At 41.3% G+C, this 22,845-nt stretch overlaps 1 protein-coding gene and 1 pseudogene across 2 annotated transcripts; both read right to left on the bottom strand.

Moving 5' to 3' along the window:
• Nucleotides 1-230: 230 nt before the first annotated feature.
• NDUFB6 (NADH:ubiquinone oxidoreductase subunit B6) lies at nt 231-20,898 on the bottom strand. Of its 2 annotated transcripts, XM_054502890.1 has the most exons (4): nt 19,942-20,269; nt 18,025-18,117; nt 6,020-6,064; nt 231-410 (listed from the first exon to the last, which is right to left on the bottom strand). In XM_054502890.1, exons 1-4 carry the CDS (start codon nt 20,119-20,121, stop codon nt 342-344), a joined length of 387 nt encoding a protein of 128 aa, XP_054358865.1. In that variant the 5' UTR covers nt 20,122-20,269; the 3' UTR covers nt 231-341. The 2 variants fall into 2 exon arrangements, with proteins under 2 accessions (XP_054358865.1, XP_054358866.1); XM_054502891.1 differs by lacking the exon at nt 231-410 and having other exon boundaries at nt 6,020-7,291; nt 19,942-20,898.
• LOC129044714 (DNA fragmentation factor subunit beta-like) overlaps nt 13,212-22,845 on the bottom strand; it is a 42,435-nt pseudogene continuing 32,801 nt past the window's right edge.

Genomic DNA, 22,845 nt, shown 5'->3' with positions numbered 1-22,845 from the left:
TTCTTATATTTGTTTATTGTGATATTTCACTGTTGCATACCCTGATACCAAATTAGAGTAAGTACTAAGAAAAAAAAAAAACATGTAACTAAATACTTTTCCATACCGTTTTCCAAGTCAAGAATGACCAGAAAAAGTCGGTAGTCTCTCATATTTGTTTAGCATGTCGACTTTTTACTTATTGTTAAATTACTCAGAGTCTCAAATTGTACAATGCTTGAAAACAAATATGACAATTTCTGAGATTAAACTTTATTAAAGTTACTTTTCCAGAAAATTCAGTAAATATGGTAATACAGGAACAAACAGGCTCATAAGCCTTTTAAGTTTTTACATAATCTTTAATGATGTTGATCAGGAAATTCTTTCATTGGTGGAATTACTTCTCCAGTCTCCAGAATTGTATCACCCTAGGAAAACAAAGATACAGTTAGTACAAAAATCTTAAGTCTACAGAGGTGATAGTTCTATTCTGTTCTATGTTCATCAGATCTCACATGGAAAATGTACTTGAGTTCTGGCATTCCCTTTAAAAGGACCCTAGACAAAGTAGAAGCTGACTAAATCTGAACAATCAGTATTCAAAATCTTAAGGTACAGTGAAATAATAGGGAAATTTTCACTCAGAAACAAAATAATCAAAAAGGGCACGAAAATTATGTTCTCTAAATGATAAAGTGATAATCTTTTATTTTGTATGGCCCCAATAAATGGAGGCCCCAGAAAGAAGTTGCAAGGAAACATCTGCAGTTCCAGATAAGGAGGTAATGTACCCCCAGCAACTGAATGTGTTAAGCAATCACCAGTTTTCTGATTGGCTTACATACTGAATACAGAATACAAACTTTAGCTAGGCAACTGGTCCAGGTCTTTTCAATTCTTGATATAGAGTGTGGGCAAAAAGTCATGGGCATTGAAGCCAGAACCAAGTGGTAAGAATCTTGGAACTTCCACTGACAAGCTGTATAGTTTTAAGACAGATTATTCAATTTCAGTTTCAGCCATGTGTTTAAGATAGATTCTGTTAGCCTGCCAGTCCCTGAATGACTGGGAAGAGTAGAATTTTCCCCATCCCCACCCCAATCCCTGCCATTCCCTGACCTGGTACTGCTCAGGATTATAATCCAATGAAAAAATAAATATATTATGTTTATGCCATTATACATTTGGGCAACAATTTGTTACTACAGCTAGCATTATCCCATTGGAAATCATTGCCTTGAAGTGGCACTAATGCTGCTGTAATAAAAATCAAGCTATAGGGCACTGGCTTAGCAGTCTGGTAGCAAAGATAAAGATGGAAACAAAAGGCAGTGGCAAACTATTTAGCAAAATATCTCCTATAACTTGGAAGCAGACTGCCTAATGAACTTGAGGTTCTAGAAGAAGTAGCTGGGAAGAAAAGTTATAGTATGTGTTTGGATCCTTGGGATCCTTGGATGCCTTGGGAATGTACTTTAAGAAGCATGAGCTCAGGCAAAAAGTGGCTGATTTGAGAGGCGACATAAAAATGGAGAGGAAGAGAGAACACTTTGGTCCATGCTAGAGACTTTCTGTTCCTGACCAAAAAAAAAAAGTTAATACAATCTAAAAATTTGGGCCAGTCATGGTGGCTCATGCCTGTAATCCCGGCACTTTGGAAGTCCAAGGCAGGAGGATTGCTTGAAGCCCAGAGTTCAAAACCAGCCTGAGCAAGAGTAGGACCCTGTATCTAAAAAATAAATAAAAAATCAGGACCTTGTGGTATTGGAAAATCACACTACTTCAACAATAAGTTAACACAAGAAATCTGAGCAACAGAAGCCCAATAAAGCTCAAACAGAGGGACACAGCCCTATGGCAAAGATCAGTTTAAAATGAAGGTAGCCTTTGAACCAGTCTGTCTCAGATGGCCTCCACATAGCTGCCACAGAGGTGAGAGAGGCAGATGCGTAAGAACAAAGAAATGAGAGAAGCTGGTAACTGTGTATAGGAAAAACCGATACTGGCATGAGAAACTGACTAGAAGTAAACACATTAGATGCCTACCAAATATTTTTCTTTTCATGCTTCTAAATGTTAAGGGAAATGGATGGACAAACCAAACATATAGTTTACAAAATCCTGCCAGAATGTTTGAAATTAAAACAACCTCTGGCATTCAACCTCCTGCAAGCAGGTGGCAGATTTTGAAGCCCATACAGCCCCTAAGGAGGGCATGCTTCCCAATACCATTTAGATGTGGTCTAGGTAGATAATGAAAAGAACAGACCCCCTGGACAGAGCCAGGAACCAGGAAGAACTATGGATAAAGGTGTTCTTTCAAGAAAACAAAATCAGTGCCCATTCAAGTAATTTCTCACACACAGGTTAGGAGTGAGATTTCAGAATTGCCAAGAACCAGTAACGACTATGCTATCCAAATTCTACCACTGAACAATGGGTGTGGTTGGGGGACAAGGATACAGTTAACTTGTCTTCTTAGTTCACTGATCCTCAGATCAACAAGTCATATCTAAACCTGATATACTATTGTACATCATCTAGAGATCATGGATTTGGGGCCGGGTGCAGTGATGGAATGGGACTTTGGGATTTCTCCCTAAGGAGAGGGACTAAGTGTGTTATGCATGGGTAAAGAAAGAAGTCAAGAGCTGTTTGGTGACTAGAAAGATGGAATGTAGCACAAACTCCATGAACAGGGGTCTGGGAAATAGCAAAGAGCACACAGATAATATTTGGGAAGATGAGAGTGAGTTTTAGCTAACAGAATTTGAGCAGAAGTGATGTAAGCTACTTCTAAAAGCTTAGACCCTAAAAATCATCCCCTGAGACATCCTGCCCTATCTTTGTATCACGATCTTGGAACCTCATATTCGACAGGCACGGCTGTAAGATTGAGGAGGATCACCTGATCCACAGTAGTCTGTGATGTCAACAAGAAATAAACCTCTGTTTTGTTAAGCCATTGAGATTTGGAAGTTTGTTATTACTTGTCCTATTCTAAACATATATACAATGAGCATTCTTCAGTTCCTCAAAGGGGTCATGGCATAGAAACAAGAAAGAACCACAATGGCAAAAAATACAGAAATATGAGAAATGCTACAGGATCCCTGATATGGTCTTCTGAATAGAGCTCTCCTTTTCCTTTGAACAGCAAATGGCAAAATAAATTAACATTTAAATGGAATAAATGGAAGACTAAATAAATATAAATTGCCCAACTGGAAAAACCAGCAGGATAATTTCCTATTTTGAGACTACCTAGGCTATAACACACATCAATGTTACACAATAAAACAAAAGGAGAAATCTCCTACTGTTTTGGTTTTTTTTTTGAGGCACGGTGCTCTGTCGCTCAGGCTGGAGTGCAGTGGCACAATCTTGGCTCACTGCAACCTCTGCCTCCCAGGTTCAGGCAACTCTTGTGCCTCAGCCTCCCCGGTAGCTAGGATTACAGGCGTGCACCACCATGCCCAGCTAATTTTTGTATTTTTATTAATAGTAGAGATGGAGTTTCACCATGTTGGCCAGGCTGGTCTCAAAATCCTGACCTCAGGTGATCCACCTGCCTCCACCTCCCAAAGTGCTGGCATTGCAGGTGTGAGCCACCGCGCCTGGCCCCCACTTTTTTTTTTTTTTCCGAGACAGAGTCTCACTCTGTGACCCAGGCTGGAGTGCAGTGGCGCAATCTCTGCACACTGCAACTTCTGCCTTCCAGGTTCAAGCAATTCTTGTGCCTCAGCCTCCAGGTAGCTGGGATTACAGGCGTGCACCCCCACACCTGGCTAATTTTTGTATTTTTTTTTTAGTAGAGATGGTGTTTCACCATGTTGGCCAGGCTGGTCTCGAACTCCTAGCCTCAAGGGATCCACCCACCTCGGCTTCCCATAGTGCTGTAATTACAGGCATGAGCCCCCGATACCCCCCTACTTTTTTTTTTTCCTTTTTCCTTTTTTTTTGAGATGGAGTTTCACTCGTTTCCCAGGGTGGAGTGCAGTGGCACGATCTCAGCTCACTGCAATCTCCGCCTTCCAGTTTCAAGCAATTCTCCTGCCTCAGCCTCCTCAGTAGCTGGGATTACAGGCACCCGCCACCACGCACGGTAATTTTTGTACTTTTAGTAGAGACGGGGTTTCACCGTGTTGGCCAGGCTGGTATCGAACTCCTGACCTTGTGATCCACCCACCTTGGCCTCCCAAAGTGCTGGGATTACAGGCGTGAGCCACCACGCCCGGCCCCTCCCCCAACTATTTTTTTTTTTAATTTTATTATTATTATTATTATACTTTAGGTTTTATGGTACATGTGCACAATGTGCAGGTAAGTTACATATGTATACATGTGCCATGCTGGTGCACTGCACCCACTAACTCGTCATCTAGCATTAGGTATATCTCCCAATGCTGTCCCTACCCCCTCCCCCCACCCCACAACAGTCCCCAGAGTGTGATGTTCCCCTTCCTGTGTCCATGTGTTCTCATTGTTCAATTCCCACCTGAGTGAGAATATGCGGTGTTTGGTTTTTTGTTCTTGCAGTAGTTTACTGAGAATGATGATTTCCAATTTCATCCATGTCCCTACAAAGGACATGAACTCATCATTTTTTATGGCTGCATAGTATTCCATGGTGTATATGTGCCACATTTTCTTAATCCAGTCTATCATTGTTGGACATTTGGCTTGGTTCCAAGTCTTTGCTATTGTGAATAGTGCTGCAGTAAACATACGTGTGCATGTGTCTTTATAGCAGCATGATTTATAGTCCTTTGGGTATATACCCAGTAATGAGATGGCTGGGTCGAATGGAATTTCTAGTTCTAGATCCCTGAGGAATCGCCACACTGACTTCCACAAGGGTTGAACTAGTTTACAGTCCCACCAACAGTGTAAAAGTGTTCCTATTTCTCCACAGTTAAACCAGGGTTCCAACTGGGACAGTTGGCCAGTTTTGGTGGCCCTTCCTAAAATTCCCTTGTTGCAACAGATAATCATTACTGTGACTAAGTCATTTGATTAAAGCAAGAATCACACTGTTTTGTTATTTAAATTGTGTACTTTTGAGTTATGATAGTTCATTATCTGTGACTAGAAATAGACAAGAACATAGTATGTATTCTACTATGCTAAACAATAACCTCACAAACAGCTAGTAAATACCAACTGACTACTGAGTCATCTTTTAATGCTAAAATAACTCATTTCAAATTAGTACTATAGCTCACACATTCATAGTATAAATTTTTTTCTTTTTTTTTTTTTTTGAGATGGAGTCTCGCTCTGTCACCCAGGCTGGAGTGCAGTGGCGCAATCTCGGCTCACTGCAAGCTCCACCTTCCGGGTTCACGCCATTCTCCTGCCTCAGCCTCCCGAGTAGCTGGGACTACAGGCGCCCGCCACCACGCCCGGCTAATTTTTTGTATTTTTAGTAGAGACGGGGTTTCACCGTGTTAGCCAGGATGGTCTCAATCTCCTGACCTCACGATCCACCCGTCTTGGCCTCCCAAAATGCTGGGATTACAGGCGTGAGCCACTGCGCCTGGCCCATAGTATAAAATTTAAAACACCCATTAGTGGATATTAAATTCACAGATGGAGAACTTAAGGTCAAATCTTGAAAATGAGGTACAAAGCCATAGGACATGAGAGTTTGCAATTAATAACAGAAATTCAGTTGCTGTCACCATGCATGGATGTTTGCTTAGGCTCATGCCCTAAGCTCTTTACCCAACATGAAACAGGACCCAGTGAAAAACTTTTGGTACTTTCAACTCCCTTTAGGAAAATCAAGGTCACAAAACATGTTTTACAGCCAGGTTGAAAATAAATGTGCTCACTTCCCATTTGAACTGTAATTGTTACCTCACACTATTTCTTCCTGTGTTTTTTTTTTTTTTTTTACAAGAATACACAAAACAGGGACTTAAATCGAAAGTGAGAAGGAAAGAACATTTTAATCTAATAATTGCTTGGAAAGGGAGGAAAAGGAGAGAGAAAAACAATAAACAAGAGAAAAATCAGAAGTTTTAAGACTTACAGGGAATATTCTGGGCTTCGTTTCAACTATGCCATATGGTTTTTCCTGTAATAAAAGTTAACTCTGTGTTAATTATGGTGTTAAGAGTTTCTTCTGAAAATAAGAAATAGGTCATACCCCAAATTTTAACTTAAGCTCCAAACTTTCACAGAACTCCAGATTCACATATCCAACTGTTTACTCAACATCTCTACTTCGCTATCAAATAGGCATCTCAAACTTAACGAGGTCCCACACTTAACTTCTCCTATCCCCAAACTGTTCCTCCCCATGTCCCCCATCTCAGTAAATGACACTCTTATTCCCCCAGTTATAAAAGCCAGAAACCTTGACTCCTCAGCACAGCCTGTTAATTCTATCTTAAGAATATACCCTGAATCCAACTGGTTCTCATCACCACCCTTGTCCAAGCCTCTATCATATTTTCACCTCAACTACCACAACAGCACCTACTAGCCTCCCTGCTTCCACTTGTGCCCTCCTATGCAAATGAAAAGTCTATTCTCCACACTTCAAGGCAGAGTACACTGATTCTTTTAAGATATGTCACTCTGCTCAAAGTTTCATAACTCTTAGAGAAAAAGCCAGTCTTTTCTCCCTCACTCACTCTACTACAGCTACAGTGGCTCCCTTCCTAGGAGTCCAATTCAGTCAAGCCTGCTTGTGCCTCAAGGCCTCTGTACTTCATGATTCCTCTACCTGAAATGCTCTTCTCCTAAATACTGCTTGACCTGTATCTTCATTTCATTGATGTTTGTCTTCAAAGATCACTTCCTCAGAGAAGCCTAATTAAAATAGCAAGCCTTATCATTCTCTAGTTTTTACCCTGCTTAATTTTTCTTCTATAGACTTGTTCTCCTATAACATACCTCTTTGTTTATATATTTATTACCAGTCTCTAAAACTAAACATTTCATGAGAGGAGGGACTCAATCTGCTCTGTTCACTGCTGTATCCTGGTCTTTAAAACAGTGCCTTGCACATAAGAGGTACTACATAAGTAATTGTTGAATACATGTACTTTTTATGCATATACATCTGCACAAGATACCACTGCCCAAAATTTAAAAGATTATTGGCATAATATAAGGCATAGAGAACTGGAACATGAGAGAAACTCAGAATACAATATGAGGACTTTAAAATGTCTTTACGTGCTAAAAGGCAAAAAGACACTGAAAACTCATCTGAGAGATGCAGAATTCAATTAGGCAGCAAAGGAATGAGCTGAAGCAAACTGGTTGCAATCTTATTGAAGATGCGATCCTTTACCTACCCAAATCAAGAGAAAAAGTAAGGCAAGTGAGTGGCTTTGGGACCTCTACTGACACAAAATGTTCAACTAAATATGTCCATCTATGGCTCAGGAAAAATCACCTGGAAGTGTGAACCCTCAGATAAGCAACCACATTACTGTATTGAATTGTCAACCTAGTGACTGCAGCTTGTTAAATTTGCTTCTCTTAGAAATGTCTTTTCGATCCCAGAAAAATGTAGTCAAATTTAGATATGATAAAGTAAGTTAAACCCAGAGTATAAATAAGTGAATGTGCCAACTTTTAAAAGTTCTGAAAACATTGGTACATTCCATACATTCTGTTGATTAGAGTTTGTAATGTGTAAGATAATCTGGCTAACAGAGGTTTTAAAAAATTAGGTTTAGGATTCTAGTTAAAATGCATAATTGATTTAGATTTGTGATTCTAGGTTGAAAAAAATTACTTCTTAGAATCATAAATTTACCATATAAATACTTCGAAATAAAACTGAACACACAAAATGTATAAATACAATTTAAAATATTTAACAGAATTTAGCTATGTTTGTAAATGGAATTGTTTCAGAAGAGTTCAACTTCAATTAATCCAAAGATAGTAAAAACAAAGGAGATTATTCTTATTTTACTAGATGCATAGTTTAATCGAATTTTAAAACTGAATTTAAAGAATTAGGAAAAAATTATGTTTTTATATTTGAAACTCAAGAACCGAATATTAATCTGTATTTTAAGTCACTGTAACCAGTTCTTTCTGCACATAAAAATCACTCTTGGATGTTAAACTTTCACTGACAGAAAGTAATATATTTTCTTCTCTAGGGTCTTACATGCCAAAATAGTGAAAACATAACAGATGTATAATGAAGTCGCCTTTTTATGAACATAAAGTTTTTTTAAGCCCATCAACAACAGAAATACAAACTATTCTCTCACCCTTAGATATATAAATTGTTAGCCCTTTTTAATAGTTGTACAGAGAGTTTGTGTTGGTTTGTAATGTGAAAATCCCCTAACCCAACTCCAATTCCTCTTAGAACTAATAATCTCATGTTTCTAACACATAAGACAGGCCATGTCCACTTGGACATCTCCAAAACTGCCATGGCAGCACATGCTCCTAAAAAATTCATTTTTTTTTTTTTTTTGAGATGGAGTCTCGTTATATCGCCCAGGCTAAAGAGTGCGGTGGCCCGATCTCAACTCACTGCAACTTCTGCCTCCCGGGTTCCAGCAATTCTTCTGCCTCAGCCTTCTGACTAGCTGGGATTACAGGCACACGCCACCAAGCCCAGCTAATTTTTTTGTATTTTAGTAGAGATGGGGTTTCACCATGTTGCCCAGGCTGGTCTCGAACTTCTGAGCTCAAGCAATCCACCCGCCTCAGCCTCCCAAAGTGCTAAGATTACAAGCATGAGCCACCGCACCCAGTCTAAAATATTCACTTCTATCCCATCATCAGAAAGCCCTCCCTTCCAATACCCTACTTGTAATTTCCAAGGCTAGAGATTTTACAGTCATAAATGACTGTGAACTTTGGTTTTATCCCCAACTTAATCAACCACCAACTTCAGGTGTTTCTTCCTTTAAAAGTGTCTCTGGCTTTATTTTTCTTCTTCATCCCTGCTATCTTCACCTTAACCAGATTCTCAGCTGACATCTACTAAAATGCAATGGCCTCCAGCTGATCTGCCCTGCTGTCAGAACTTTCTTCCCTTCAATTCACCATACATTTCAATGTTTTTCTTTGCTTTCCTCAATGTATCACATTCATCAAGTCACTCTCCCAATAAAAAATGGAAAGCTTCCCATTGCCTATCACATGCAGTTCAACTTCTACCTAACTTTCAAGACCTTCCATAAATTGGTCCCAGGCTACCTACTCAACAGACCTTCCATTCTAGTCAGCTCCTCAGTCTTAGGTACATACGGCCACGTTCATTACTGACTCCATATCTTTGCTTCTAACAGGAATTAACTTTTTTCCTCCATACTCTTTCCCAAATTATACCTATCTTCCAACTTTACTATAAAGTCTTAGAGGTCAGGAATTTGGTCTTGTATATTCTTTCTATAGCAATAAAGGAAGAGGACATGCTAAGCACTCCGTACTTGTTAATCAAGGGGCTTAATCTGCTTAGTACACGGAACAAAGATGTCAGCAATCAGAATTTTAAAGAATCTACACAATCAATAGAGAACACAATCAGAGAGAATAAGTTATGTTGGGGGCAGGGGTGTTCTGAAAACCCCCCAAAATTTTGGTTATTTCACTCTTCTGTCAATAGGCTAACAGAAAGCCAACATCCACTGGATTATCTATAATTTGTTAGGCAGTCCTTAACTTCTGTCTTTATTCTGAAATAATTTTAAACTTACATAAAGCTGCAAGAATGAAAAAAAAGAACTTTTTCCTTGAATCACTTTATAGTAAATTGCTGACTAGTTTATTACTCTAGTATACTTCCTACAAACAAAGACAATATTCTTAAAATAATTACAATACAACTATCAAGATCAGGAAATTAACACTCATACATTACTATCTCTACATGATCTAAAAAATCCATTCAAATCTTCTCAATTGTCTCAATAATTGGACTTACCAGAAAATCCCCTTACATGACATGTTCTCCATTGATTGTGCAGGCTCTTTAAAATTCTGACTGCCAACACCGTCACTGTTCTTACAGATAATGCAATTATGCCTATTAATGAAGAATTGCATTTAGTTGGCATATCTCTTTATTCTTCCTCAATCTGGAATAATCTTAAAGCTGTTCTCTAACATTCATGATCTTGATGACATTTCTGAAGGTATAATGCCAATAATGATGCAGAACAGCCCCTCAGTTTGGGTTTATCTTCTGTTTCCTCATATGAATTTAATCAATAAATTACATTCAAGTTATGCACCTTTGGCAGGAATATCACAAAAGTAATGCTGTGTTCTTATTGCAGCCTATCAAGTAACACATAATTTCAGTTTGCCCCATTATCAATAATGTTAATTTAGACCCCTTGACTAAGGTGGTGTCTGCCAGATTTCTCTACTACAAAGATACTCTTTCTCCCTTTGTAACAAATTAAATACTTTGAGGATAAGTATTTTAAAATTAGTATTAGCATCCTCTTTTTTTTTTTAATTTTCTTTTTTTGATTGAGATGGGAGTCTCACTGTGTCACCCAGGATGGCTGGAGTACAGTGGGCAGCACAATCATAGCTCATTGCAGGCTCCACATCCTGGGCTCAAGCGATCCTCCTGCTTCAGCCTCCTGAATAGGTGGGACTATTCGGCTTTTTTTTTTTTTTTTTTTTTTTGGAGGGATGGGGGTCTCACTATGTTGCCCAGGTCGATCTCAAACTCTTGGCCTCAAGCAGTCCTCCCACCTCAGCCTCCCAAAGTGTTGGGATTACAGGTGTGAGCCACTGTGCCCAGACTAATGTTAGCATCCTTTGATGTTCCTTAGCTGAATTAAATATTACTATGATGATTCTCAAATGGTAATTTTTCTAATTCTATCATTCAGCAAATTATTGCATCAAAAAGCTTTCTTTTCTACCCATTTATTAATTCACTTATTTATATCAGTTTGCACTCATGGATTTTCATTTTATTCAGGTGACTATCATCTATTACTATCATTATTTATTTTGAGGTTCAAACTGCCCAGGCAGGAGTCCTTGCAGGCTGACTCTGTGTCCTTTGAAATATGTTCCCATCATTCTTTCAGCACTTCTTTACTTTCTGGCACAATAATATGTTCCAAGCTCATCTTATACTTTCTCTCCTCCCGCCCTAGAATCGGCCACTGCTCTGAGCTCTGAGTCCTTTCAGTGCATAACTGTATTTAGAAAATAAGACCTAGCTTCTAAGTGTGCTAATTACTAAGGAGTGGCAATGTTTCCAGGTCCTCTCAGTGGACAGAGCTAGAGAGTATGTACACACAGACACACATGCACACATCCACATTTACATCTGTATCTATTTCTAGGTCTATCAATACATTTTAAAAACCATGAGTTCACACCAGTACCTCCAATTCCATTCTACCACCACAAACTTTTCTTCCTTTTCACATACGTAACTCCCTTTTCCGGCAGTGAGAATCCTGTGTCCCTTTATCATCAACATATGTACTCACAGGCATACCTCACCTTATTGCACTTTGCTTTACTGCACTTCACATATATTGTGTTTTCTTATAAATAAAAGGTTTTAGCAACCCCGAGACAAGCAACTCTATCAGTGCCATTTTTCTTTTTTCTGAAAAATCTTCATTGCTTTTCCTGATTATATAACAAATGTAAAAATTCAAATATTACACTTTTTTTTTAAAAAAAGTACATTATAACATGTCATTAAATAAATGCCCATTTCAAAAAAATTCAAGTATCATAAAATACATGATTTAGAAAATGAGTCCTCTGTAATCCAGTCCCACCCCCATGTCCCCCAGGATTACTGCTGTTCAGATCAGCGTGTTTCCTTCCAGATTGTCTCTGCGCACTCACCACCTGCACTGCTGACATGAGCTCCATATTATCTGAGATGATAGTAACTGATAAATGGAGCAGGAGCAGGGTTCAGCTGCCAGTGCACTGAACAGCTTCCAGTTTCTACACAGAAACACTTCCTTCATAAAAGCTTGAAACTGCAACATCCTTTTGCATTATGTAAATGTATCAAGTTGAATCATGAAATTAACGATCGCTCACCATTTTTGACCTAGAAAACCGGCAGTTTCATGTGGTTCGACATAATAGCTATGGCCCTATTGATAGACATTGGGAGGTTTCCTTCTTTTTGCCATTATAAACAATACAGCAGGCCAGGCATGGTGGCTCACGCTTGTAATCCCAGCACTTTGGGTGGCCAAAGCGGGCAGATCACCTGAGGTCAGGAGTTCGAGACCAGCCTGGCCAACATGACAAAACCTCATCTCTGCTAAAAATACAAAATTTAGCCAGCCATGGTGGTGGACACCTATAATCCCAGCTACTTGGTAGGCTGAGGCAGGAGAATCACTTGAACCCAGGAGGCAGAGGTTGCAGTGAGCCAAGATCGTGCCACTGCACTCCAGCCAGGAGACACAGTGAGACCCTGTCTCAAAAAAAAAAAAAGAAAAAAATTCAGCAGTGAATGTCCTTTTATGTTCTTTATGGAGTACAAACATCTTACCCCCAAAGCATGACACTTCTCTTTTGGGCATTTAGAACAGTCAAGAAGGATGGAGCTGCCCATTTGCCATGGAAATGGAGACCCAGCAGACAGCTGACACATAAACAACTTGTTCCTCAAACAAGAGTGGCTAACTTCAGCCATGACACCGTTTTAGTATGGTGACCACACCACATGAGCAAACCAAATACTGGTAAAACCAGAGAAGAGAAGAATTCCTTAGCTCAGGACAATTCTTATCCCAATTCTTATCCCTACTGACGACTCACAAGACATCCAGTAAGTACCCCAAAGTGGTCCTCTGGAAGTTGGGCTGTCAGAAGGTACAAAAAATGATTCAGGCCAGGCACGGAGGCCCATGCCTGTAATCCCAGCACTTTGGTAGGCCAAGGCAGGTGGATCACCTGAGGTCAGGAGTTCGAGACCAGCCCGACCGACATGGTGAAACCCTGTCTCTACTAAAAATACAAAAATCAGCCGGGCATGGTGGCACATACCTGTAATCCTAGCTACTTGGGAGGCTGAGGCAGGAGAATCACTTGAACCCGGGAGGCGGAGGTTGCAGTGAGCCAAGATCGCACTACTACACTCCAGCCTGGGCAACAAAAGTAAAACTCCATATACAAAATACAAACAAACAAACAATGATTCAGAAATGTACTGAAATCAGATTTGCCGGAAATATTTTTTAAGGTTTTTTCCAGGAGCTACTGGAGTGACCCCCCAAAAAAAAAAAAAAAAAAAAAGGCACCTGTTAAAATTATGCCCACGACAGGCCTTGAACAAAGACGAGAATGTGGTGTGTATATGTCACTGGCGCTTTCGCACAGGCCACTTCCTCTTCAACCTTGTCTGGGATTTGTAGATTCTGTTCAGGTCATAGCTGGTTTTGTGGGTGGTTTTCTTATGGCAGACAATGTGCACTAATTTTAGGTTCTCTGAGGTAGAAAGCAGGCCATAAAAAATATTCCCAGTCCACTTCTCTTCCGTCTTGTTCTTTAATTGCTTCCACCAGTGTAGGAATGATGGTGCGTTTTTGTTTCTACTATGTGATTCAGGTTCCAGGTCCTAAAGAGGAGCCTGCTCTCCCTGTTACTGTAGGGGTTGATGGAGTATCTCGACAAGCAGCCGTCCATGTCGAAGGGACCCTGGCAGGAGAACTAGCCTTCCGGTGTGCAGAGACGGCTGCCACCCTTGGCTCCTCTGTTGTAGCAGCTGCCGTTGTACTGCACAGACTGGAGCTTCTGGCACATGGAGCGGAGGACCCGCAGGAATTCCTCCTGAGCCTCTGCACCCACCATGGAGGAGCAGGAGCTCACCTCTCTCAGGTAACTCCGGATCCGGCTCTCACAGCTGTATCTCAGATAGCCAGACTTATTCCAAAATCGGGACTCCAAGCCTTCAAACCACAGTGGGTCCTCAGCCCAGGTGTCAGCTGCGATGTTCTGGCTGACATTGTACAGGAGGTCGGCCAGCAGCCTCTGCCTCTGCGGGGGCCTGTTCATCACACAGTAGCTGCCGGGCGGCCTGGATGAGCCACGCGTGCGGCTGGCGAAAAGCACTGAGGAAGCACCCGATGTCACTCACATAGCCCTGCTGCCAGGCCTGGCGCGAGGTAAGCAGCACCAGCTCGGCATTGTCGAGGACGCTGCGGTCAGCTCCATGCCATCCTCGTACGAGGGAGCTGGAAGCAGAGGTAGCCCTTGCGCAGCATCTCCCGGCAGCTCCTGCCCGCCATGCCAAACTTCCTCGGGCTGCACAGGGCCCGCAGCTTCACGGTCTTGGGCTTCTGGAGCACTGCAGATGTCCTCAACGCCTCTGGGCCCCCCAGGCCGCGGCACCCGCTGGCCAGCTGCTCAAGCCGGTCCAGGCCCCGGCCGCAGGGGTCTACACCGGGTGTGCTCTGCAAAACTGGCATGGGCCGGGCACCGATCCCGGAAACTCAGTGCCATTTTGCTAACAGCATGTGTTGACTTCACGTCTCTGTGCCATATTTTGGTAATTCTCCTGATATTTCAAACTTTTCCAGATGGAGTCTCGCTCTGTCACCCAGGCAGTGGCGCGATCTTGGCTCACTGCAACCTCCTTCTCCCAGGTTCAAGGGATTCTCCTGCCTCAGCCTCCCCAGTAGCTGGGACTACAGATGTGCACCACCAAGCCCGGCTAATTTTTGTATTTTTAGTAGAGATGGGGTTTCACCATGTTGGCCAGGCTGATCTTGAACTCCTCACCTCAGCTGATTTGCCCGCCTCAGCTTCCCAAAGTGCTGGGATTACAGGTGTGAGCCACCGTGCCTGGCCTCAAACTTTGTCATTATTGTTATATTAATATTTGTTATGGTAATCTGCACTCAGTGATTTTTGATGTTACTACTACAAATTTTAGGGGCAACACAAATCACACCCATATAAGATAGTGAATTTAATGAGTAAATGTTGTGTGTTGTGATTGTTCCACCAACTGGCCATTCCCCACCTCTCTCCCTCTCCTTGGACCGTCCTATTCCCTGAGACACAACAATATTGAAATTAGGCCAATTTAATAACACTACAATGACCTCTAACTGTTCAAATAAAAGAAAGAGCTGCATGTTTCTCACTTCATATCAAAAGCTACTTGGCAGGCTGAGGCAGGAGAATTGCTTGAACCTGGGAGGCAGAGGTTGCAGTGAGTCGAGATGGCACCACCGCACTCCAGCCTGGGTGACACAGCAAGACCTTGTCTCAAAAAGAAAAAAAAAACAGTGATTCCTCTGATGGATCTAGGCAAAGAAAATGGAAAATCTTCTGGGAAAGAATTTACTATCCTATATGCCATTAAGAAGATTCGTGATTAACAGGAGGAGGTCAAAGTGTCAACATGAACAAGAGTTTGGAAGAAGTTGATTTCAACTCTCGTGGATGACTTTGAGGGGGTTCAAGAATTCGGTGCAGGAAGGAACTCTCGATGTAATGGATATAGCAAAAGAACTAGAATTAGAAGTGGAGCCTGACGATGTGACTGAAGTGCCTCCATCACATGATAAAGCTTGATAGATGAGAAGGTGCTCCTTTTGGATGAGCAAAGTGGTTTCTTGAGATGGAATCTGCTCCTGGTGAAGATGCTATGAACATTGTTGAAATGACAACAAAGAATTTCGAATATTACATAATCTTAGTTGATAAAGCAGCGGCACGGTTTGAAAGGCCTGACTCCCAATTTTGAAAGTTCTACTGTGGGTAAAATGCTATCAAACAGCATCTCATGCTACAGAGATATCTTTCATGAAAATAAAAGTCAATCGATGTGGCAAACCTCAGTGTTGTCTCATATACATATATATATATTTTTTGTTTGTTTGTTGAGATGGAGTCTTGCTCTGTTGCCCAGGATGGAGTGCAGTGGTGCAATCTCGGCTCACTGCAACCTCCGCCTCCCGGGTTCAAGCGATTCTCCTGCCTCAGCCTCCCGAGTAGCTGGGATTACAGGCACCCACTACTACACCCAGCTAATTTTTGTATTTTTAGTAGAGACAGGGTCTCACCATCTTGGCCAGGGTGGTCTTGAATTCCTGACCTCGTGATCCACCTGCCTTGGCCTCCCAAAGTGGTAGGATTACAGGTGTGGGCCACCGCGCCCCGCCTGCTATCTTATATTAAGAAATTGCCACAGCCACTCCAGCCTGCAACAACCATCACCCTGATCAGTCAGCAGTTATCAACATGGAAGCAAGACCTTCCACTAGCAAAAAGATCATACACAGTCACTGAAGGCTCAGATGATCATTAGCATTATTTAGCAATGAAGTTTTTGTTTTTTTCTTTTTCTTTTTTGAGACGGAGTCTCACTCTTTTGCCAGGCTGGAGTGCAGCGGCACGATCTCAGCTCACTGCAACCTCCACCTCCCAGGTTCAAGTGATTCTTCTGCCTCAACCTCCCGAATAGCTGGGACTACAGGCGCCCGCCACCATGCCCAGCTCATTTTTTTATTTTTAGTAGAGGTGGGGTTTCACCATGTTGGCCAGGAGGGTCTCAATCTCTTGACCTCGTGATCCACCCGCCTCAACCTCCCAAAGTGCTGGGATTACAGGCATGAGCCACCGTGCCCGGCCTGTTTTTTCTTTTTAAGGCAGGATATCAACCTGGCACCTAGGCCAGAGTGCAGTGGCGCAATCAGTTTATTGCAGCCTCAACCTCCTGGGCTCAAGCAATCCTCCCATCTCAGCCTCTTGAGTAGCTGGGATTACAGGTGTGGACCACTATATCCAGCTTTTTTTTTTTTTTTTTTTTTTTTTTTTTTTTTGTAGACATGGAGTCTCACTATGTTGCCCAGGCTAGTCGAACTTCTGGCCTCAAGCAATCTTCCTACCTTGGCCTCTCAAAGTGCTAGGGCTACAGGTGGGAGCCACCACACATGGCCCAGCAATAAAGTATTTTTAAATTAAAGCATATACATCATTCTTTTACACATACTGCTATTACACACTTATACCACAGCACAGTGTAAACATAACTTTTATATGCACCAGGAAGCCAAAAAATTTGTGTAACTCGTTTTGGTGGTCTAGAACCAAAGAATACTTTTGGAACTGCAGTGTTCTACAACCAATTCTGCAATATCTCTGAGGTATGCCTGTATTTGGCCAATCTCCCTATATATAACCCATCTCTGTCACCACAACCACATCCCAGCATTAATACCTGCCTCACCTCATTCAGGTTCTGACATCTTACTCTGAGTTACCACTTGCCTCACTGCCTCATACCATCCTTCTTCCAGATGTCCTCCTCCCTCTGCTCAGGTACCAATATCCTATACTAGGCTGTTGCCATTGTTGCTCCCCAAAGAGATGTGCTCACCCTCCTCCCCTGCAACCCACTGAGGATCTAACACCCCTCTCTTGGTATACGAATGCCCTCCTCACTCTTTTGTGTTCCAACACTTCATGCTACGCAGTCACCACTGCTCCCTCTGCCACGCCACTTCCCAAAATGCATGCCCTTCTCATTCTGCCTGGGATCCAACACCCTGCACCAGACCGAGCCTTTAAAATACCACAACTGGCTCAGTTCAGTCAGCCCATGCAAGATCTGTATCAGTGAAAAAGTGCAGACATCTGGACATCCTGAGTTCTAAATAAATAAAAATTGTGAAGAATCAGATAAAATGAAGGAAACAGAAATGGGGTGATGACAAAGGTAAGCTTTGTCTATTTTGAATTTTTACCTTATATGAGATATAGGTTTTTAAAAAGGAGCAGAATTGTTTTCTCCCTTCCTATTCATGACCCCAAATTTACCCTAGTATTATTAGGTCACTACATTCTTACCACTTAAATACTAATTTCTATGAGGAAATCCATTTCAAGTTGTAAACTAGTGACAACATTTTTAAAAAACTATACCCAATTATGTAACTTTCATTAAACCTTTTACCTAAGAGAATTCAAAGTACTTCAAAATCTGTTTATAAGTGGCAGATTATTTCCACTAAGTAGGGTAAAATAGCCACAAAGAAAGTAATTTTGGAGAATATTAAAAATAAATTCTGAAAAGGACATACTTACAGACACATGATACTTCATGTAATAATGAATAATCCAGGCAGGTACAAGTATATGAGTGAAAACAAAGATACTCTTTTGGTATACCCCATGGACCTGGGGGAAAAAACACATACACAAAATAAACATAACCCATTTTTTATATTTATGGCAGAACAAAAGGCATCAATGATGTAACAATGTCATGACTATTTTACAAAACTCTAAATGGTACATAATTTCTTAGAGTCTGTAGGTAACCTCATCTATTCAAATATTCTTAGTAAATGTAGAGTCCGCTAGAAGATAGCTACAAAGTCCAGACCAAAATCCTTAAGCAGTATTTTGCAAGATTATAACAAGGCATTTATAGATTTTTTAAAGACTTCTAAAAATATCCTTATTATAAGTTTGTTAAAGATAAAATATAGCAAAATAATGAAAGAATAATTTTAATGTATTTAACCAGAGTAATCAAACCTACAGAATTTTTCAGGTATAGTCATCTCCCTTATTTATTGATCAATGGCACTCGCATCATTTTAAGTATAAGGCAGACAACCTTGACAACACCAATGCTGGAAAAAGGACGTTTTACATACTAAGATGGGGTGTCCCACATACTAAGATGGGGTGTCCCAAACTCACTCCAAAATGCCCTCTGCAACACTATTTTAAAAAAGAACTAAAAATGGAACTCTCCCATGTCTTCCAACTTGATTAAAAAACACCTATCCATTCAAGGAAGGGACAATCCAGAATCTAAGAACTATAACAGATATGATTATAAAAGAATAAATTAAAGTAAGATAAGGTGAATTTCGACACATGATTATTTATTTACTTCCTTATATCACTGGCTGACGGACGGGATGTCAACTTTAAATCAGTGACTGCCAATATTCCGATAATGTCAGGGATACAAAGGGTGGGAGAAGAGTTGAATTTTACCACCATAAATAAATATCCAATACCACTTTCCAGAAAAATTTTCAAAAATTCTATTGCACTAGACTTCGTAGCAGTAGAAACAGATACATGTTGATTACAATACGAACTCATATTCATTCCTAGCTCCCTGACCACCAGCAAATCACTGAAGCTTTGTAGGCCTCAGTTTCTTCGCATTTAAAGTGAGGATTAGGAATATCTACCTTATAGGAATAAAGAAATGAAGTAACACATGTAAAACCCTCAGTAGAGTGCCAAGCACACAGCAAGCACCGATGTGTTACTTAGTAGTATTACTATTATTATCCTGTCATCAGTAAGTGTTGCAGGTAACTGAAAGCAATTCTGAGATGTTTATCACCCATAACAGACCTCAAGAAAATACCCAGAGGCCTTGAAAATAAAGTTCTTGAATGAGTGATTTTCTTCAAAGCCCAAAATGTCATTTTTTAATGAAACACTGTGTTAAAAGTACAGAACGGTAGTTTAGAAAGGTAGCTCTTGAATGTGACTCACAAGGCATACCAACATCACATGGGGCTGTACTACCAGCTAGGGGCTGGCTGTGCCCTCTGGTAGTTGGATACTGTGTTACTTGGTCTCTAGAACCTCACACGTAAAAGTTAGACAAGTGTCCTCAAATACTAAAATCACAGAATTTTAATTCTAGCGAGTCCTGGGTTATTATTCTGAGGGAAGATTTCTACAGTCAAAAGAGAACCAAATGTGCAGCGTCCTGGAAAACCTAAGTATTAAAATTCGCCCCCGTCTCACTGTACTTGACAGTAAAAGGCATGATTCTCTCAATGCCATACATATTCCTGGACTCCTGCCTCCCAAGACTCCAGGAGGACTCTCGGGACTGGCCAGTGTCCCAGAGCACTGAGCGTTATCAGTCCTTGGTGTGGCTGCAGGGAGCGGACGTTCAGTGTTCAAGCTGCCGGCAGCGGTGGGGTGTGTTGGGGGGGACCAGAGAGGTCTGTCACTCACCATTTTCCTCCAAGGGGATTTATTCTCCAAAAATGTATTCCAGAATTTCTCCATAGGCCCCATCTTCTGTGGGGGCAGCACCGGCTCCCGATGGCTCAGCTCCTGGTCCTTCAGCCATCGCCTTCTCAGCTTTCGCAGCTGCTGCAGCCGCAGTTTCTCATCCGGAGTGTACTCCGTCATGTCGCCGCTGGTACCAACGCAAAAGGACACGGCGCACCCTCGAACTACGGACTAGTTACTTAAGCGCGCTCCCGCTCTGCAAAGCGACCTTGCGAGAACGCCGGGCGCCGCGCTCCGCGCGCCGTTATTACGTCATATCCTGGTCCCGCCTCTGCAGGGGCCCCAGATTCCTGGCGAGGAACGCAGTGTCCGGGCATGCGCAAAGGTCTCCACCTCCAGTTCTCTCTACACCCCCCTCCGCTATGCCCGACCAACTTACGACCGGTTGGGGACAAGGAGTACTCGTAGTTGTGGGGCCTGGGGAAAGTGACAGATTAGACGAAAGTATGCTAAATTAGAGGACTGGAGGTTTTGCTAAAGAAGAACTTGTATGCCGGGAGGAAGAAGGATAAGCATAAGTGTTTCACTGAATATGCTGGCCAGATTCAAAATTATTTGCTTGCCTCTCCCACCTTGGAATGACCTAGAAAGTGTGTGAGAATAGTTACATCCCAGTTCACATCCCAGCTGTGCCAGTAACTGCTGAAGTGCCCTGGGCAGCTGTCTCATCTGTCTCTCCATCTGTACAGGAATAGTGAAAAGAGTAGCTTAATATCTTGCAAAATTGCATAGATGCATTCATGCTTTCACCCAAAAATACGTGAGGTGAAAATATGAAAGGGCATGCACGACTATTCAGCACGATTCATAATACCAAAATATTGGAAATTACCCCCAAATTCCTAAATAAAGGACTGCTTGAATAAATTGTAGTACAACAGTCAAAAGACAGCATTACAACGAATTAGTTTTAAAATCTTAATTGACTCTGATTTGTGATTCTAGAATCAGAAAACACCTCATTCTGTAAAGTAGAATGAGTGTTCTGATCAGCTGAGCAGAGGCGGTTGGTATTATTGGCAAATAGGGGCTGAAGAAAGCAGAAACCGAACAAAAAGCGGACTCGGTTTCAAAGTTACTTTTCTCTTAGGGTTAAAGCAGAAGAAACTTCCTTGTTTCGCTGACTCAGGCTTAAGGGAATTTCCTATTTTTTGGGAAACTGGCCCATTTCAAAGTTCAGTTTGATTGTGTGGTACTTAGCACGAACGACTCCATTCTGGTTTGGTCTGGTCTGCTGGGGCCTAGTGCATGAAGCTAGTCCAAAACAGTGGCTTCCCAAAAACTTTCACACAACAAAGCAATGAAATGCTAATACAATCGTCAAAAGTAATAAGGAAGAACTCTGTGGTGTGATCTCCAGAATACATTATAGTGAAAAAAAATGGATAGGAATTTATACAGTATGCTTTTACCCAAAAAGAGAAAGATGGTGGTAATTTCAATATATATACATATTTTCTTAAATTTTCAAAATAATGGGAATGAAAACAATTGAGGTTTGTAAAGATGTTACCTATGGTGGAGGAAATAAATAGGATAGAGGAGACAGGGATAGAATCTAGACATCTCTGGAAACATCTTACTTCATAAATTTGGCTTTAGAACCAAGTAAATATTTCACATTGTGAAACTAAATTTAGCTTAAAGATGTCTCCCTATTTTGAGTCCTTATATAATGAACTGCAACCCAACTTAGTATGCAATTTAACTCACAGCCTAACTTAGGAATATACTTCTGTAACAAATAACTGAGTCTCAGCTAATCATCACAGGTGGTCAACTGATCATCCCATGTTCAAATAAGGCAAAGGCCAACCTGTAGCCAATCAAGCTGTTTCTGTATCTCATTTCTGTTTTTTTTCTATGCGTGCTGTCTGGCCTCTTTGTGGAACGATACTTTCTGAACCTCCTCTGGTTCTGAGGGCTGCCTGATTCTCAAATTGGTCATTGCTCAATTAATTTCTGCTAAATTTAATTTTTCTAAAGTTTTAATTTTAACAATATCATTATAAAACAAAATTAAATTTACAAAAAGCAGTCCATAAAAAGCAAGTAAAAACCAGTAGCTCTTAATTGGTCCACTTGGTGGCATAATCTCAAAGGTACACATCATTCTAAATACAATAGCCCTTGTAACAACTCTGGGGCTAGGAGTGCCAATCCCCTCCACTTGGCACAATCAAACATCTACATATAACTTTCGACTCTCCAAAAACTTAATAGCCTACTCTTGACCAGAAGTTTTACTGATAACATACAGTCGATTAACACACATTTTGTATATGTATTATGTACTATATTATTACAATAAAGTAAGCCAGAGAAAATAAACTGTTATTAAGAAAATCATAAGGAGGCAAAGAGAGGGGTTGGTCTTGCTGTCTTGGGGTGCCAGAGGCAGAAGAAAATCCACGTATAATGGACCCTCGAAGTTCAACCTGTTTTTTTCAAGGATCAACTATAACTTTAAACCATTGAATTATTGTAAATCCACAGAGAGACAACCCGCAAAAACAAACAAAAAAAACAACTTAAAAAAAATCTTGGCCAGGCGTGGTGGCTCACGCCTGTAATCCCAGCACTTTGGGAGGCCAAGGCGGGTGGATCACAAGGTCAGGAGATCGAGACCTTCCTGGCTAACACAGTGAAACCCCGTCTCTACTAAAAATACAAAAATTAGCCGGGTGTGGTGGCAGGCGCCTGTAGTCCCAGCTACTCGGGAGGCTGAGGCAGGAGAATGCGTGAACCTGGGAGGCGGAGCTTGCAGTGAGCCGAGATGGCGCCACTGCACTCCAGCCTGGGCGACAGAGCAAGACTCCGTCTCAAAAAAAAAAAAAAAAAAAT

The sequence above is a fragment of the Pongo pygmaeus genome, chromosome 13 (assembly GCF_028885625.2).
Source record: "Pongo pygmaeus isolate AG05252 chromosome 13, NHGRI_mPonPyg2-v2.0_pri, whole genome shotgun sequence".
NCBI lineage: Eukaryota > Metazoa > Chordata > Mammalia > Primates > Hominidae > Pongo > Pongo pygmaeus.
This window is presented reverse-complemented; position numbering and strand designations above follow the sequence as displayed.

Excerpts from the sequence above, each read along its gene's own strand:
- NDUFB6 (XM_054502890.1), bottom strand. The coding sequence starts at position 20,121 with ATGACGGAGTACACTCCGGATGAGAAACTGCGGCTGCAGCAGCTGCGA. Across the intron at positions 6,065-18,024 it reads ACATGAAGTATCATGTGTCT|GAAAAACCATATGGCATAGT; the intron begins GTAAGTATGTCC and ends CTTTTATTACAG. Across the intron at positions 411-6,019 it reads CGAAGCCCAGAATATTCCCT|GGTGATACAATTCTGGAGAC; the intron begins GTAAGTCTTAAA and ends TTGTTTTCCTAG.